Below are 18,311 nucleotides of genomic sequence, written 5' to 3' on the forward strand. Positions count from 1 at the left end.
CGAGGGCAACAAAAAATAAAAGTATTTTATACAGGAGACTGACATCATAAACATTATATTTGGAAAGATCACACAGACTGTAGGGTGGCAAATGTGCTATCAGAGATAAGACAGAAGAAAGAAGACCAGCTGCTGGATGGCCTGAGAAAAAGCAGTGGTGGAAGGTATAGAAAGAATATAATGAATTTCAGAGATATTAAGGAGATAGAATTGATAGAACTTGGTCGTTAAGTAGATATAGAGCCTAAGGAAGAGGGAAGAATCAAGGTTGACTCCCAGATTTTTGGCTTTGGCAACTGGAGGGAGTGTATGGTGGTGTCAATCATTAAGCAACAGAGCATATGAGTTAAGCTCGATTAGAGGGGAAGATAATTGGTTCCACTTTCAACAGTAGAGTGTGAAGTACCCATGGGACAACCAAGGAGACAGTGAAGTCAAGAGGTTGGTTGGATATACAGGTCTTTGTTTCTAGAGAGAAGTATTCACCACACGTATGTGGTGAATTATTAGCTTAAGGATGGCAATTGAAGCCAGATTAAATTGCCCATGAGCCTAGAAGAGAAGAGGGTCCAGGAAAAAACTTTAGATTATGCTACCATTGAGAAGATGACCCTAGCAAGGTGTGGAAGGAGGATATGGAGCATCCAGAGAGGAAAACCAGAAGAATGTGAAATCTCTTAGGAGGGGAGAGCTTTCCTGAAAGGGTTGTGTGACCAATAGTGTCAAGTGCTGCAGAGTGATGGAGGCCTATTTGGGTCCCTTGGATGTGGCAATAGGGACTTCCCTTAAAGGATGCAGTTTCAGATAATAGGTGAGGCCAGAAGGCTGATCTGTTCTCGGGCTGCAGATTGAATAGGAGGTGACAGAGTACTGTGGCTATAGGCCATTTGATAAAAACATTTACCATGAATCACAGGCCAGAGATAATTCAAATGGGACAGACAACTGATAATACATACTGTTGTAGTAAAAAACTACTTGTTCCACTTAGAGTATGACTAAGCCACAATTTTCCTAGTGAAAAATTATTTCTTATGATTAGTAGCAGCTATCATTTATAAAATGCCCACCGTAAGCCAGGCACTTGAAGTACATTATTTTATTTAGCCCTTAACATGACACTCTGCAGTAGATATTAGATGCCTCTGTTACAGACGAAGAAAAAAAAGCCCAGAAAAGTTAAATATCTGGCACAAGGTCTCAAAACAACTTCATAGAGGAGCTGGAACTTAAACGTAACCTTCACTCCAAAGCCTATGCTTTTTCTATTGCAGCCACGCTGCCTCTCCTAAATACTTCCCAGAGCTGCCCTTCACTTCATAGAGCAAAAGCCAGGATATAACATGGATGGTCAGGGAATTCCATCCACCACTGTGAGAGACCTGAGGGAACAGACAGATAACCCAGGCACACACTTCTTGTTCACTGACAATCTCTGAGTAAGGAGTAGAGAGTCTCTGGCTTTGAATCCTATAGGTCCTTGCCAGGGACCCAATATGTTCCCTTTGGTTGTGGGGAGGGGGAAGAGGGGGGTGGAGGGGTGGGGATGTAGGGTCGGAGAGCTCAGAGTAAATCAGTCCATCGTTGCTAACTAGAAAAGTGAAGGCTGTGGGTAAGGGAAAACTGCAAAGTTTTAAGAGAATTTTTCAAAAATTATTTTTATCCTGGAGAAAACAAGTATCAAAGAAGACCCAAGCTGCCTTTACATATTCATGAGGAAGAATGATCAGATTTGCTTTTGACACTCTGGAGGACATTACTGGGACCAGTGAGAATATGGTATGGAGAGGCAGATTTTGGCTCTAACAAGAAGAGCTGCCTATCCAAAGATGAATGGAACTGCCCATTAAAGTAGTGAGCTCTTCATCACTAGAGGTGCTCAAGCAGAAGCAGGATGTTAGAGGTGGGGGCCCAGCATCAGAGAAGGCATGGATGGCCTTTCAGGCCATTCCAGACCTGAGATTTTGAGACTCTCTGGAGAAAATGGTTAGGATAAGTTTTCACAGATTAAGGCCTGGCCTTTATTCTCCCCAAATGAATTCTAAGTATTACACATGGGCAGATTGGCATGTTCCTTCACTCACAATTTGTACAAACAACGTATAGCAATTCAACTTTGATATGCAAGAACAAAATGTATTCCTACCTTCAGGAAGCTCTGTGTTTTCTAAGATGAGAAAATATGCTTGTAGGTATCTACTTGTTGGCTTTGATCAGTCAGGTGTGTCATCTTGAAAATGCCGGGGACAGGGTGTGGAGAATGGATATTGGTAGCCTCATCTTTCTTTCCTGCAGGGGTTAAAAATAAGGAGCTCATTTCCAGCTTTTGCAAAGGTCTTCTGATATGGGAAGAGGGCAAATCCAACAAAGGTTGATCTGTGATCACTGAATCAATAAAAGATTCTTTCTTCCCTTCTACCTCTTTCTTTCACATGATAAACATTAATTGAGCACCTATTATACAACAGGCACTGCATATTTATTGATAGGCAAGAAACTATATCCAGCTGTGTATAAGCACATTTCTACGACATACCATGTGTGTTTTTGTGTAATGGGGATGAGGTGGGAGTGGTGGCGAAATCAACCCTCAAACCTCTGCAAGGAGATGGCTGGTAATTATTATGCACTCTAAATACTGTCAATGCAAACTAAACCCTAGAATACATTTTACTTTTCCTGCTGCAAAATAATAAGAACTTATAGCACAAGGAAGAAAACCTCTTCTGAAGACAAACAAAATTTCCCATCCCGACTGATTCACTTTGTTATAAAGCAGAAACTAACACACCATTGTAAAGCAATTATACCCCAATAAAAATGTTTAAAAAAAAAAAAAAAAGGATCTAGATTAGAGTAATAAGTCTCCAGTTCATAAATACCACCTTCCTCTTTTTTAAATCTAAGAGTCCTCATTCCATATTCTTCTGCACACCTACAAAGTCACCAGGTGGGGCGACGGATGTGCTAATTAGCTTGACTGTGGTGAGCATTTCACAGTGTAGACGTATATCAAAACAACATGTTGTACCTCTCAAACATATACAACTTTTATGTCAGTGATATCTCAAATCTGCTTTAAAAGGCTGTATTCTTCCATTAACAAATGCTAATAAATGTTGAAAAAGAAAAAAAAAAAAAAAAATTTCCCATCCCATGTGTGTAGTTCCCAGAGGTCTAGAGATCTCACACATACACTCTTGGCTAGAGAGTGTTGTTTTCCTTAGGAAAAAAAAAAAGGGTCACTGGGAAAAATTGAGAACTCTGAATTTAAGGTAATAATTATAATGATCAAAAAAAATTTTAAGGGTGCACAAAGATTGTGTTACAAGGATGTTCCTCAGAGTATTATTTATAGGGAAAATATGGACACAATCTAAACACTCAAAGGTAGAGGTTAATTAAATAAATTACGGTACTTCCATATAAAGAATACCATAGAGCCATCATTAATGATATTTAGAAGAATATATAAAGATATAGAAAGATAGTCAATACAGCTTAAATAGAAAATGTAAGTTAAAATAGTATGTATCCTCCTCCTTCATCTTTGGGATGTGCATTTTGCCCAGTTTCCACAGTGGGAACTACTTCAAGGAGGCAGCCCTGAGAGAGCACTCTGGTGTTGAGACCATCTGGACACAGTACACGTGCCTCAAGGCAGCCGTGTGGCTGACAGGGTCTTGGTGATCCGGCCTGGTATCAGGCCTGAACCTCTGAGGTGGGAGAGCCAAGTTCAGGACATTGGACAACCAGAAACCTCCCGGTCCCATGTAATATCAATCGGTGAGAGCTCTCCCAGAGATCTCCATCTCAACTCTAAGACCCAGCTCTACCCAATGGCCAGCAAGCTCCAGTGCTGGATGCTCCATGGTAAACAACTAGCAAGACAGGAACACAACCCCACCCATTAGCAGAGAGGCTGCCGAAAATCAGAATAAGGTCACAGACACCCCCAAAACACACCACTGGACGCAGCCCTGCCCAGCAGAAAGACAAGATCCAGCCTCATCCACCAGAACACAGGCACCAGTCCCCTCCACCAGGAAGCCTACACAACCCACTGAACCAACATTACCCACTGGGGGCAGACACCAAAAACAACAGAAACTACGAACCTGAAGCCTTTGAAAAGGAGACCCCAAATGCAGTAAGTTAAGCAAAATGGGAAGACAGAGAAATATGCAGCAGATGAAGAAGCAAGGTAAAAACTGACCAGACCAAACAAAAGAGGAAACAGGCAGTCTACCTGAAAAAGAATTCAGAGTAATGATAGTAAAGATGATCCAAAATCTTGGAAATAGAATGGAGAAAATACAAGAAACATTTAACAAGGACCTAGAAGAACTAAAGAGCAAACAAACTATGATGAACAACACAATAAATGAAATTAAAAATTCTCTAGAAGGAATCAATAGCAGAATAACGGATGCAGAAGAACAGATAAGTGACCTGGAAGATAAAATAGTGGAAATAACTACCACAGAGCAGAATAAAGAAAAAATAATGAAAAGAATTGAGGACAGTCTCAGAGACCTCTGGGACAACATTAAACGCACCAACATTCAAATTATAGGGGTCCCAGAAGAAGAAGAGAAAAAGAAGGGGTCTGAGAAAGTATTTGAAGAGATTATAGCTGAAAACTTACGTAACATGGGAAAGGAAATAGTCAATCAAGTCCAGGAAGCGCAGAGAGTCCCATACAGGAAAAATCCAAGGAGAAACACACCAAGACACATATTAATCAAACTATCAAAAATCAAAGACAAAGAAAAAATATTAAACACAGCGAGGGAAAAGCAACAAATAACATACAAGGGAATCCCCATAAGGTTAACAGCTGATCTTTCAGCAGAAACTCTGCAGGCCAGAAGGGAGTGGCAGGACATATTTAAAGTGATGAAAGGTAAAAACCTACAACCAAGATTACTCTACCCAGCAAGGATCTCATTCAGATTCAATGGAGAAACTAAAACCTAAACAGACAAGCAAAAGCTAAGAGAATTCAGCACCACCAAACCACCTTTACAACAAATGTTAAAGGAACTTCTCTAGGCAGGAAACACAAGAGAAGGAAAAGACCTACAAAAACAAACCCAAAACAATTAAGAAAATGATCATAGGAACATACATATCGATAATTACCTTAAATGTACATGGATTAAATGCTCCAACCAAAAGACATAGACTGGCTGAATGGATACAGAAACAAGATATATATGCTGTCTACAAGAGACCCACTTCAGACCTAGGGACACATACAGACTGAAAGTGAGGGGATGGAAAAAGATATTCCATGCAAATGGAAATCAAAAGAAAGCTGGAATAGCAATTCTCATATCAGACAAAATGGACTTTAAAATAAAGACTATTAGAAGAGACAAAGAAGGACACTACAAAATGATCAAGGGATTGATCCAAGAAGAAGTTATAACAATTGTAAATATTTATGCACTCAACATAGGGGAAATCGACAGTAACACAATAATAGTAGGGGAGTTTAACACCCCACTTTCACCAATGGACAGATCATCCAAAATGAAAATAAATAAGGAAACACAAGCTTTAAATGACACATGAAGCCAGATTGACTTAATTGATATTTATAGGACATTCCATCCAAAAACAACAGAATACACTTTCCTCTCAAGTGCTAAAGGAACATTTTCCAGGATAGATCATATCTTGGGTCACAAATCAAGCCTTGGTAAATTTAAGAAAATTGAAATCATATCAAGTATCTTTTTCAACCACAGCGCTATGAGACTAGATATCAATTACAGGGAAAAAAAACTGTAAAAAATACAAACACATGGAGGCTAAACAACACACTACTTAATAACCAAGAGATCACTGAAGAAATCAAAGAAGAAATCAAAAAATACCTAGAAACAAATGACAATGAAAACATGAACACCCAAAACCTAAGGGATGCAGCAAAAGCAGTTCTAAGAGGGAAGTTTATAGCAATACAATCCTACCTCAAGAAACAAGAAAAATCTCAAATAAACAACCTAAGCTTAAACCTAAAGCAGTTAGAGAAAGAACAAAAAATAACCAAAGTTAGCAGAAGGAAAGAAATCATAAAGATCAGATCAAAAATAAATGAAAAAGAAATGAAGGAAACAATAGCAAAGATCAATAAAACTAAAAGCTGGTTCTTTGAGAAGATAAACAAAATTGACAAACCACTAGCCAGACTCAGCAAGAAAAAAAGGGAAAAGACTCAAATCAACAGAATTAGAAAAGAAAAAGGAGAAATAACAACTGACACTGCAGAAATACAAAGAATCATGAGGGATTACTACAAGCAACTATATGCCAATAAAGTGGACAACCTGGAAGAAATGGACAAATTCTTTGAAAAGCACAACCTCCTGAGACTGTACCAGGAAGAAATAGAAAATATAAACAGACCAATCAGAAGCATGGAAATGGAAACTGTGATTAAAAGTCTTCCAACAAACAAAAGCCCAGGACCAGATGGCTTCACAGGCGAATTCTATCAAACATTTAGAGAAGAGCTAACACCTATCCTTCACAAACTCTTCCAAAATATAGCAGAGGGAGGAATACTCCCAAACTCATTCTACGAGGCCACTATCACCCTGATACCAAAACCAGACAAAGATGTCACAAAAAAAGAAAACTACAGACCAATATCACTGATGAACATAGATGCAAAAATCCTAAACAAAATACTAGCAAACAGAATCCAAGAGCACATTAAAAGGATCATACACCACGATCAAGTGGGGTTTATCCCAGGAATGCAAGGATTCTTCAATATATGCAAATCAATCAATGTGATACACTGTATTAACAAACTGAAGGATAAAAACCATATGATAATCTCAATTGATGCAGAAAAAGCTTTCAACACTCATTTATGATAAAAACTCTCCAGAAAGTAGGCATAGAGGGAATTTACCTCAACATAATAAAGGCCATATATGACAAACTCACAGCCAGTATCATTCTCAATGGTGAAAAACTGAAACCATTTCCTCTAAAATCAGGAACAAGACAAGGATGCCCACTCTCACCACTCTTATTCAACATAGTTTTGGAAGTTTTAGCCACAGCAATCAGAGAAAAAAAAGGAATCCAAATCAGAAAAGAAGTAAAGCTGTCACTGTTTGCAGATGACATGATACTATACATAGAGAATCCTAAAGATGCTACCAGAAAACTACTAGAGCTAATCAATGAATTTGGTAAAGTTGCAGGATACAAAATTAATGCACAGAAATCTCTTGCATTCCTATACACTAATGATGAAAAATCTGAAAGTGAAATCAAGAAAACACTCCCATTTACCACTGCAACAAAAAGAATGAAATAGCTAGGAATAAACCTACCTAAGGAGACAAAAGATGTGTATGCAGAAAATTATAAGACACTGATGAAAGAAATTAAAGACAATACAAATAGATGGAGAGATATACCATGTTCTTGGATTGGAAGAATCAACATTGTGAAAATGACTATACTACCCAAAGCAATCTATAGATTCAGTGTAATCCCTGACAAACTACCAATGGCATTTTTCACAGAACTAGAACAAAAAATTGCACAATTTGTATGGAAATACAAAAGGCTCCAAATAGCTAAAGCAATCCGGAGAAAGAAAAACAGAGCTGGAGGAATCAGGCTACCTGACTTCAGACTACACTACAAAGCTACAGTAATCAAGACAGTATGGTACTGGCACAAAAACAGAAATATAGATCAATGGAACAGGTTAGAAAGCCCAGAGATAAACCCATGCACACATGGTCACCTTATCTTTGATAAAGGAGGCAAGAATATACAATGGAGAAAAGACAGCCTCTTCAATAAGCGGTGCTGGGAAAACTGGACAGCTACATGTAAAAGAATGAAATTAGAACACTTCCTAACACCATACAAAAAATAAACTCAAAATGGATTAAAGACCTAAATGTAAGGCCAGATGCTATAAAACTCTTAGAGGAAAACATAGGCAGAACACTCCATGACATAAATCACAGCAAGATCCTTTTTGACCCACTTCCTAGAGAAATGGAAATAAAAACAAAAATAAACAAATGGGACCTAATGAATCTTAAAAGCTTTTGCACAGCAAAGGAAACCATAAACAAGATGAAAAGACAACCCTCAGAATGGGAGAAAATATTTGCAAATGAAGCAACTGACAAAGGATTAATCTCCAAAATATACCAGCAGCTTATGCAGCTCAATATCAAAAAATCAACCCAATCCAAAAATGGGCAGAAAACCTAAATAGACATTTCTCCAAAGAAGATATACAGATTGCCAACAAACACATGAAAGGATGCTCAACATCACTAATCATTAGAGAAAAGAAAATCAAAACTACAGTGAGGTATCACCTCACACCAGTCAGAATGGCCATCATCAAAAACTCTACAAACAATAAATGCTGGAGAGGGTGTGGAGAAAAGGGAAACTTCTTGCACCGTTGGTGGGAATGTAAATTGATACAGCCACTATGGAGGTTCCTTAAAAAACTAAAAATAGAACTACCATATGACCCAGCAATCCCACTACTGGGCATATACCCTGAGAAAACCATAATTCAAAAAGGGTCATGTACCAAAATGTTTATTGCAGCTCTATTTACAATAGCCAGGACATGGAAGCAACCTAAGTGTCCATCGACAGATGAATGGATAAAGAAGATGTGGCACGTATATACAATGGAATATCACTCAGCCATAAAAAGCAACAAAACTGAGTTATTTGTAGTGAGGTGGATGGACCTAGAGACTGTCATTCAGAGTGAAGTAAGTCAGAAAGAGAAAAACAAATACCGTATGCTAACACATATACATGGAATCTAAAAAAAGAAAAAATGGTTCTGAAGAACCTAGTGGCAGGACAGGAATAAAGACACAGACGTAGAGAATGGACTTGAGGACACGGGGAGGGGGAAGGGTAAGCTGGGACGAAATGAGAGAGTGGCATTGACATATATACACTACTAAATGTAAAATAGATGGCTAGTGGGAAGCAGCTGCATTGCATGGGGAGATCAGCTCGATGCTTTTTGACCACCTAGAGGGGTGGGATAGGGAAGGTGGGAGGGAGATGCAAGAGGGAGGGGATATGGGGATATATGTATACATACAGCTGATTAACTTTGTTATACAGCAGAAACTAACACAACATTGTAAAGCAATTATACTGCAATAAAGATGTTAAAAATAATAAAATAGTATATACCATATGATCCCTTTTGGTAAAAAATAGGTATGTACATAAGTATATATACACACACATACACACATATGTATAAAGAGAGACAGAGAGATAGCTATATATGTATATGATAGAAGAAGAAAGCTTGAAAGGATTATTACCAATGTCAAAGGTGGTTGTGGGATCATGGGGGATTATTACTTTCTTTTTTTCTCTAATTCTGTATTTTCTAAATTTTATGATAATAAACACGTACTTTTGTGTGAAAAGTTATGTTATAAACATATAACATGGGTTTAATATAATTCTATTGCTAAAAATAAATTAAAGCAAGTAAATCTTAAAGTTCATTCTTCAAATTTCCCTATGATACGTTAAAATTATTTAAATGATTTTTATGTAGCCAAACAAAAGCAAGTTGTACTGACATAATGAGAAATAAGTAACTATATAAAAATATGTAGAATTTTGGGTACATTTCTTTTGCAGACAGTTTCCTTTCAATCTAATATACAAAGCTACCAATTTTTTAATTCTGAAGGTTAGCATATATGAAATTTACTCATTCTTTCATTCACTCAGGGGGTACTTGCTGAGTTTTCACCATGTATAAATACCTGTCCTGAATTGTTTGGAGGCTTAAAGTGCATGTTGCTTGTTCTTGAGGTGCTTACATTCTACTGGGAAAGAGATCAACAAAGTCCAGACAACAAAATAATAACAGACAGAAAACAGGGTATGATAGGAAGCAAATACCAGTGAGGTGAAGGTTAGCAAAATTCGACTCATTTTTGAGGCTCAAAAGGCCTCTCTTCCTGAAGATACCTCTTGCTGCGCAGTAATTCCTAGAAGTGTTATCTCACCTGATGGGTGAGGACTCTGGTTAGCATCTGTCACACAGCAGAGGGCCCAAGTGTCCTTTCCTTGTCCTGACCTTTGTTTCATTTATTGTGGGTCCTGAGTGGACTTCAAAGTCAAGTTTATTTTGGGAACACCAGACCATGTTCATCTCCTGAAGGAATGAGGAAGGTGAAGTGTGGAGCTAGATAATAACACAGCCCAGATTAATTACTGGTGATGGGTGTGGAAACATGGAAAGAAGGGCTCCCTTCAGCCTGCTGATGAATAACAGCCACCCCTTATCCTGTCCCTTCCAAATTGGTGTTCAACAACATCCCATTCTTCCAATCCTTACTCCTGAGGGGAGGATTATCAGTGAGAATATCCTCAAAGTATCAAAAGCTGCAAGGCATGATAGGGAAAAGTGCTGAACTGGGAGCCCAGACTCCTACCCTAGCTCCAGCTGGCTCTGCTTCTAACCAGCTTCTCTCTGGACCTCAGTTTTCTCATCTGAAGGGGTTGAACTGTTCAATATGTGAAACCTACACATTCCCTATAAATTAGAAACCACAAGGTTCCTGGGACTATATGTTGGAATTATTCCCCAACCATGAGTTCATCTGTCAATCTCTGACCTTGCAAATATAAATTCATCTCCAGTGATAGAAATTAAAACACTTAATTCTCTTATAGGTAGGTTGTACACACTGAACGCTTGTGTGTAGTACTGTCTGGGAAGTTGAGGCAAAGGAAATGGCTCCTAAACTCCTCCTGGGATTGAAATGGAAAATAAGACAGGCTATGACATCAGCTACCATCTCCTCTGTGATCAGACTAAGTAATACAAATATCAATATTAAATTATGCATGCATACTTTTTATTTTTGCCTTTCATGGCAAATCACAAGGAATCTTTTGCTTTTAGCCTTTAGTGCAAGGTTATGAAGGAAGAACAGGAAAGAATCTCAGCATTTTAGAACTGCAAGTGATTTTAAAGATTAGACCCAAGGGCTTCCCTGGTGGCACAGTGGTTGAGAGTCTGCCTGCCGATGCAGGGGACGTGGGTTCGTGCCCCGGTCTGGGAAGATCCCACATGCCACAGAGAGGCTACAGCAGTGAGTAGGCCCGCGTATCGCAAAAAAAAAAAAAAAAAAAAAAAAAAAAAAGATTGGACCCAAGTCCTTCATCATTCCAACGAGGAACAAAATGAGGGGTCCAAGATGTGAAACAACTCACTCCAGTGTTAACTTCCTGAAGTATGTTCTCTCAGTTTGCTTCAGCTAAGCCAACCATAACTGGACAATACCACTACCTACATGCTAAACAAACAAACAAACAAAAACCACTGAAAGAAAAGACAAAGAAAGTAGTCAAACCTCTTATAAAGTTTCCTCCATTACAGCTAGAGGAACCATGCAAGGGGAAGAGAGCTCATCAGGATGAACATTTCTGAGACAGGAACAGTTCACCTCCTAGACTGCATCCAGAATCAATTCCTCACCCCAAGACACAGCTGTGCCATATTTCCACCCACTACTTTCCTGTCTCTCTATAGGGAGGCAAGCACCAGACCTTTTGAAGAGAACTGTTACAAGAATCATGTTGCCTTTAACAAATCAGCCATTTACAACCATGTCATCAAGTAAACATTGGATGAATAAAATTCAAATGCTAAAAATCTGTTCTATTTCACCAAGAAACATGATTTTCTATTAATTTCTCCCCTCTTAGGTTCCCTGTGAATCCAGGGAAGTTACTTAAGAGCATCTTAGTAGAGAAAAAAAAAACTGGTAGTTCCATATGAGAACTATTTACCTAAACTTGGTCAGCATTGGGGATCTAGGTTACTGGGATCACATAAGAACTCATTCCTTCCCAGTCCGTTTTGCCTCACTATTCAGATGGATGCAATACGTTACATCCTTCTTACCATGGAAAACACACACACTGGCCTTTTGATGTTTCACCACATTTGATAATATTTTGACATCCATACACTCCAGACCAGAATGTCCTAGATGACACAATTAGAATTCAAATGCATAGACTGTTAGAACTGAAAGGGACTGCAAGAGAACTGAATCATATCTCCTCCCTTTACAACTAAAGAAACATAGTTGCAGCTAAACAGAGACTTGGGCCTCATCACATGGCTAGATAATGGCAGGGCCAGATCTGAAGGCTACATCTCCAGTCTTCTTGTTCAAGTTCTTTCCACAGCCTCCACTGCTTTCCAGCATCAGTGCAGGCTTTCTAAACACTCTTGAAGGGTTAGATGGAGCTATTCCTTGGGAGTCAGCCCCTCCCATTCCAGAGCTGCCTCTGCTATTCCACTACATGAATTATAGATGCAAGAGGTTACTAAAGCCTGAATAGGCAGATGAGCTACCTTCCTTGACCTAATGTGTTACATTCTGTCAATCAGGAAGGTGGGCAGCAATACTTAGTTATCAGTTGCTCCCATAGTAAATTACTCTTCGAATCTACCTAAAATCCATTGTTGCTATGCAATGCAGGAGCATTCTGATTTTGAATTATGTGAGCAATTCAGTCATCTGGTTCATGTCTAAGAATTATACATGGCTAGTTGGCATGCATAATTTGGGGCAGCAGCCTTCTAACAACTGTTTTGATGACTCTGTGACAGGAAATCTGGTTGCATTAAATTCCTACCTTCTGGCTCCAGGGATGCCCATCCAAGCAGGCACTAATGTCTAATAAAGACTAACAGGTGAACAACAGGGTTCAGGGGAAAGAGAATTCAACTTGACATTACAATTATTTGCATTAGAACCCTACCTATGCCCATCACTAGCAGAAGGACTTTAAGCATTACACTTGGTTTCTAAGCCTCTCTGTCCTTATCTGTAAACTTTGAACAGAGCTAAATTTCATTTACATATACTGTATTACTGGGCCAATACTACAATTTGTGACGACGAGTTAACCCCAGAAATGAGAAGACGACAATAATACGGAAAATGTTAAAAAGTCTGTGTCTGGGATGCTACCGGTCTAGCTAGGTATAAAACCCTGCTCAGCCACTTACTAGTTGTGTAATCTTGAGCAAATTTCATCATCTTCGTCCTTTTCTTTTCGTTTATCATTCATTAAAAAGTTCAGGGCTTCCTTGGTGGCGCAGTGGTTGCGAGTCCGCCTGCCGATGCAGGGGACACGGGTTCGTGCCCCAGTCTGGGAAGATCCCACATGCCGCGGAGCGGCTGGGCCCATGAGCCATGGCCGCTGAGCCTGCGCATCTGGAGCCTGTGCTCCGCAACGGGAGAGGCCACAACAGTGAGAGGCCCGCATACCGCAAAAAAAAAAAAAAAGTTCAAAAATCCTGAAAATAGAAGACTAGAATTAACTAAAATGATACACTAATCACCAGCTTATGCAATTTTCAATATTTTGCTAATATCCTTTCATCTCTCTTTCCCAACACTTTTTTTTCCTCGAGGTATTTTAAAGCACATTTGGGCAAGTTGTTGTTTTAAAGATGTCTGTGCTTCAATTTTCTCATCTAGGAAACGAAGATTATAATATCGAATTCATGGGGTAGAACTGTACTTCATATTCAATAAATGTTAACTATTATTATTTATGGTGATACCTATGTGCACCGCCCCCTCTGAGGCGTAAAAGCACTTTGCAGCTCCGAGCGCGCCTCTCAGGACGGAGGTTGTTAAATAAACAACCTGGAAGAACAGCCTGGAAGAGCCCGAGTCCTTCGTGGCTAATATTACGCGCACCCCCTTCAGGCCGCCTTCGTTCAGAACAGCTCAGTTTAAAGATGAAGTTTGTCCTTCGCAGGCTCCCGTCGCCACGCGTGAAAATGAGGGGCGGGAACAGGAAATGGGGTTAGGCCGAGTGCCGGCGCTGGGAGGCAGCTGAGAAGAGCAGAGGGCGGCCGCTGGAAGACGTGAGGAAGAGCTACGATGTTCCGGATCGAGGGCCTTGCGCCGAAGCTGGACCCGGAGGAGATGAAACGGAAGATGCGCGAGGATGTGATCTCCTCCATACGGAACTTCCTCATCTATGTGGCCCTGCTGCGAGTCAGTGAGTGTCCTTCCAGGCTGTGGCCGTGAGACTAGCAGGGAGCTCGCCGACACTGCCCGCCCAACTCTGGTCTCACCGGCCTTTTGGGGTCCCTGGGGCGGAGCTAAGCGGTCGCGGGGTGCAAGGGACGTGCACGTCGAGGGCAGCGGGCGCATGCGCGCGTTGCTTAGGCTCTGCGGGTCTCGGTGGGGGTACCGGAGTGCAAGCGGCGGCTGGGACCGCGAGGTTAATCACCCAGTCCCGCCCTGTCTTAAGAGCGTTTGAATTGAAAGATTCTGTAAGGTCATCCCCCAGAGCAAGTCCCTCGTTTTGCAGACAGAAAAACTGGCATCTAGAGTGGAGAAATGGCTGGCTCAAGGTCACTCATCGATTCGGTGAATGATCTTGGCCTAGAATCCAGAGTTCTTAACTGACTGCCAAGTTTCCTTACATCAGGGCTTACCTCTGAAATCCAAAAGCTTTTGTTCCTTTTATTTGTAGAGGGTGAAGTAAATAATTACCTTTTTTTCTTTCTTCTTTTTGTTTTAAAGAAGAATAAAGGATATGAGTCTATAGGATTAATGATAATACCTGAGGATTTAGTTGACTTTTACGTTTTGTAGAAACTTTGCATTGCCTGAGTTTGACAATAGCCCTTTGAGAGAGGCAGGGCCTAAGTCTCTGTATATCCCCTTTGCAAATGTGAACTCGACTTTCAGAGGGGACTTATGCAAAGTATTAGAATTGCAGGCACACAATATTAGAGCTGGATGCAGTTTTATAGATTAGTTCTCTATTTTTACGGATAGGAATCTCAGAAGTGAATTGCCCCTTCATTTGCCGCTTCATTTTCATTTCAGCATTCTTTCCATTGTTCCTTGCTGTACATTGTTGGCAGGTCTGGATGGAGAGGCAGAGATGATTCAGATAGATGAACCGTACCAAGTCTTCATGAGACTCGCGGAAGGCTCATGTTGGGTCTAAGGCTAGAGCTCTTGAGGTCTAGTCTCCCTTATTCTGCCCCTTTCACTGCCTGTGGTGTTAACTATGGTTTCCCAGAGGAGGGAGCCGTGGTGAACAGAAACTCCCAAATCATCTTGCTCCTTCAACAGCTTTTTACAACTCCCAACTTTACTTATTTCCTCCTCTTACCTTTTTTTGGTTGACTTAGCTACCAGTAAAATATTTGCTTCTTCTCAGTGACCTTTGTATTTAAGATGAATCCAAAAAAATTTTTTAAACAGAATACTGTTCCTTATCCCTTTTTAAATTGAGATATAATTTGCATGTTATTCAATTCACCCATTTAAAGTGTACAATTCATTGATTCTTAGTATAGTCAGAGTTGTGCAGCCATCACCGCAATCTGTTTTAGAATATTTTCTTCCCCTCTGAAAGAAACACCATGCCCATTAGCTGTCATTACCCCATTTTACACCGTCCCCAGCCCCTGGCAACCACTAATTGACTTTTTGTCTTTATAGATTTCCCTATTCTGGACACTTTATATAAATGGCATTGTACAATATGTGACCGTTTGTGTTTAGGATAATTTTTCAACGTTTGTTCACACTGTAGCATGTATCAGTATTTCCTTCCTTTTTATTGCTGAATAATATTCCATTGTATGGATATCCTACACTTTGTTTATCCATTGTTTTGATGACTGTTACTTTTTTTTCTGATAAGGATTAGTTTAAAAAAAAAAGCCTGGGCATACTGCTGACTTGGTCAGCTTCTGACATATTTCAATATCTTCAGTTTAATATTAACAAAATGTTCTATTAATTTAGTATGGGTATTGAGAAATAATCTGGCAGCTTTTTTGGTCACAACCTTTTTTTTCCCAATATTTTTAAGTTTGATAAAATACATCTAAAATTTACCATCTTAACTATTTTTAAGTGTTTGGGTTAGTGGTATTAAATTCATAATATTGTATAATCATCACCACCATCTCCAGAACTCTTTTCAGCTTGTAAAACTGAAACTCTGTAGCTATTAAACAGTAATTCCCCATTCCCCACTCCTCCCAGCTGCTGGCAGCCACCATTTTTTTTTTTTTTTGAGTAACCACTATACTGTGCTCCATAGCAGCTCTACCATTTTACATTTCCAGCAACAGTGCACAAGCATTCCAGTTTCTCCACATCCTTGCCAAACAGTTCTTTTGTTAGTAGCCATCCTAGTGGGTGTGAAGTGGTATCTTGCTGTAGTTTTATTTTGCATTTCCCTAACGATTAATGATGCTGAGCATCTTTTATGTGCTTATTTTGGCCATGGCACTGTTACACAAGGCAGTAATATCACTTCTTTTGATCCCTGTGACAACACTTCTTTGTTTTCTAGACATTTATATCTTCACCACCCTACTCATAATAACTGACGTAGGACTGTATCAGATGTTAACAGGAGCATGTAAATGTCATATAACTAATTAGTGGGGGAACCAAAATATGTGTCCAGCTCTTCTGAATCCCTACTTCAGTGTTTTCCCACACTCTCTGTCTTTCAAATGTGTTTTTAAAAGTGAAAAATGCCATTTTGTTTCTTCTAGAGTTCTGTTCCTTTGACGGTTAAATCACAAAGTAAAGGCTTGTCATTTGAAGGAGGATTGGATTTCCTCTTTATCGTCCTAAGAGCGAGAACTACCTGGAGAAAAGATTTTATATAGTGAAAAATGAACTTTGTAATAATTCTAGCTGCATGACAGTGGGATGGGCTACCTTGAAAGACAGTGATTCCCTTTGGCTGGGTGTGCAGGCAGAGGCTTGGCCACATTTGGAGTTGTTTTGAAAAATATGTTGAACTATAAGGTTTATCTCCCAATCTTGTAATTCCATATGTAACTTGTGATTATCTGGATCTAAAAACAAATTCTGGATTTATTTTTCTTTCAGCTCCTTTTATCTTAAAGAAATTGGACAGCATATGAAGAGTGGGCTTCACGTGTGAATGCATGATATGAAGAACCTGGTTACAGTTTCTACTGCTATCTGCAGATGAATAGACCCAGAAAAATGTAAGAGACTCTTTGATTAAATGGACATAAAAATTCTACTTGTTAAGAACAAGTTTGGCTCTGGTAACTGACCTTTATAGCTAAAAGATAAAACTATTTGGGAAGTATGAAGAGACGTACCTGTGATATTCAACCTCGGTGAACGTTGGTGTTATTGTACATGATGTCAAACTCCGTTTTCTAGCAAGTATTAATTATAAGGGAATTATGTCTGCAATGGCACTGTCGTGTGAGTCATTTCTGTGTACTTTTTTTACTTCTGTCTGGAGTATATTTGTTGAAGAGTTCCTTTCCATTAGTTATGTTTTATTGAAGCCAGCGCACACCATGTCATTTAAGCACAGGACCATTAGTCTCTCTCTCTCTCTCTCTCTATATATATATATATTTATTTTTATTTTATTTATTTATTTATTTATTTTTGTAGTTCGTGGGCCTCTCACTGTTGTGGCCTCTCCCGTTGCGGAGCACAGGCTCCGGACGTGCAGGCTCAGTGGCCATGGCTCACGGGCCCAGCCGCTCTGTGGCATGTGGGATCTTCCCGGACCGGGGCATGAACCCGTGTCCCATGCATTGGCAGGCGGACTCTCAACCACTGCGCCACCAGGGAAGCCGTATATTTTTAATAAATGTACCAACTAAGAAAAATAGGGCTTTTATTTTTCTTAACCCACTTTTTGCTGCAAACCAGCAGTCACTGGTGAGACTACTATAATGTTGTGACTATTACAAACTGCATTAAATTGAGTTCCTCTTGTTTTGGACTGGAGAATTTGCTAATCCTGATAAAACAACATGGTTTTATTCTTAAGCAATCTTTATGAAAGGCAACATTACTGCTTGATGCTGAGAATATGTAATACCACCAAAGGGGGAAAACGCTATATTTTTAAGTCAGGTAGTTCTCCAAGTTTGTTGGGAGAAGGGGAAAGTCCTTAACCTTCTTCCCAGGTACAACTACATTCACTTCTTTTTAGCTAATTATATTGAGTCCACCTTCTTGTCCTAAGTAACACGATTATGTTGTTACTTTATGATTTTTCTGTTTTAGACATTGCCTACTGACTTCTCCATGCATGTAAGGATTTGTGTCTCTTCCCTCTCCTTTCCTCCATCTCTCATGCATGTCATTTCTACTTCCTTCCAGTGTACTTATTAGTGTTGATTTTGATTAGATTGATTTCATTAGGACTCCAAATGCTGTTTGTTG

At 39.5% G+C, this 18,311-nt stretch overlaps 1 protein-coding gene across 1 annotated transcript; it reads left to right on the forward strand.

Moving 5' to 3' along the window:
• Positions 1-13,911: 13,911 nt before the first annotated feature.
• On the forward strand, positions 13,912-17,979 carry TOMM5 (translocase of outer mitochondrial membrane 5). Its single transcript, XM_082842019.1, has 2 exons — positions 13,912-14,100; positions 16,980-17,979. Exons 1-2 carry the CDS (start codon positions 13,980-13,982, stop codon positions 17,012-17,014), a joined length of 156 nt encoding a protein of 51 aa, XP_082698145.1. The 5' UTR covers positions 13,912-13,979; the 3' UTR covers positions 17,015-17,979.
• The last annotated feature ends 332 nt before the right edge of the window (positions 17,980-18,311 follow it).

This window comes from Leucopleurus acutus (genome assembly GCF_964270905.1).
Source record: "Leucopleurus acutus genome assembly, chromosome: 7".
Taxonomy (NCBI): domain Eukaryota; kingdom Metazoa; phylum Chordata; class Mammalia; order Artiodactyla; family Delphinidae; genus Leucopleurus; species Leucopleurus acutus.

Coding starts and splice junctions, on each gene's coding strand:
- TOMM5 (XM_082842019.1), top strand. CDS start 13,980: ATGTTCCGGATCGAGGGCCTTGCGCCGAAGCTGGACCCGGAGGAGATG. Junction 14,101..16,979: donor TGTGGCCCTGCTGCGAGTCA/GTGAGTGTCCTT, acceptor TTTTTCTTTCAG/CTCCTTTTATCTTAAAGAAA.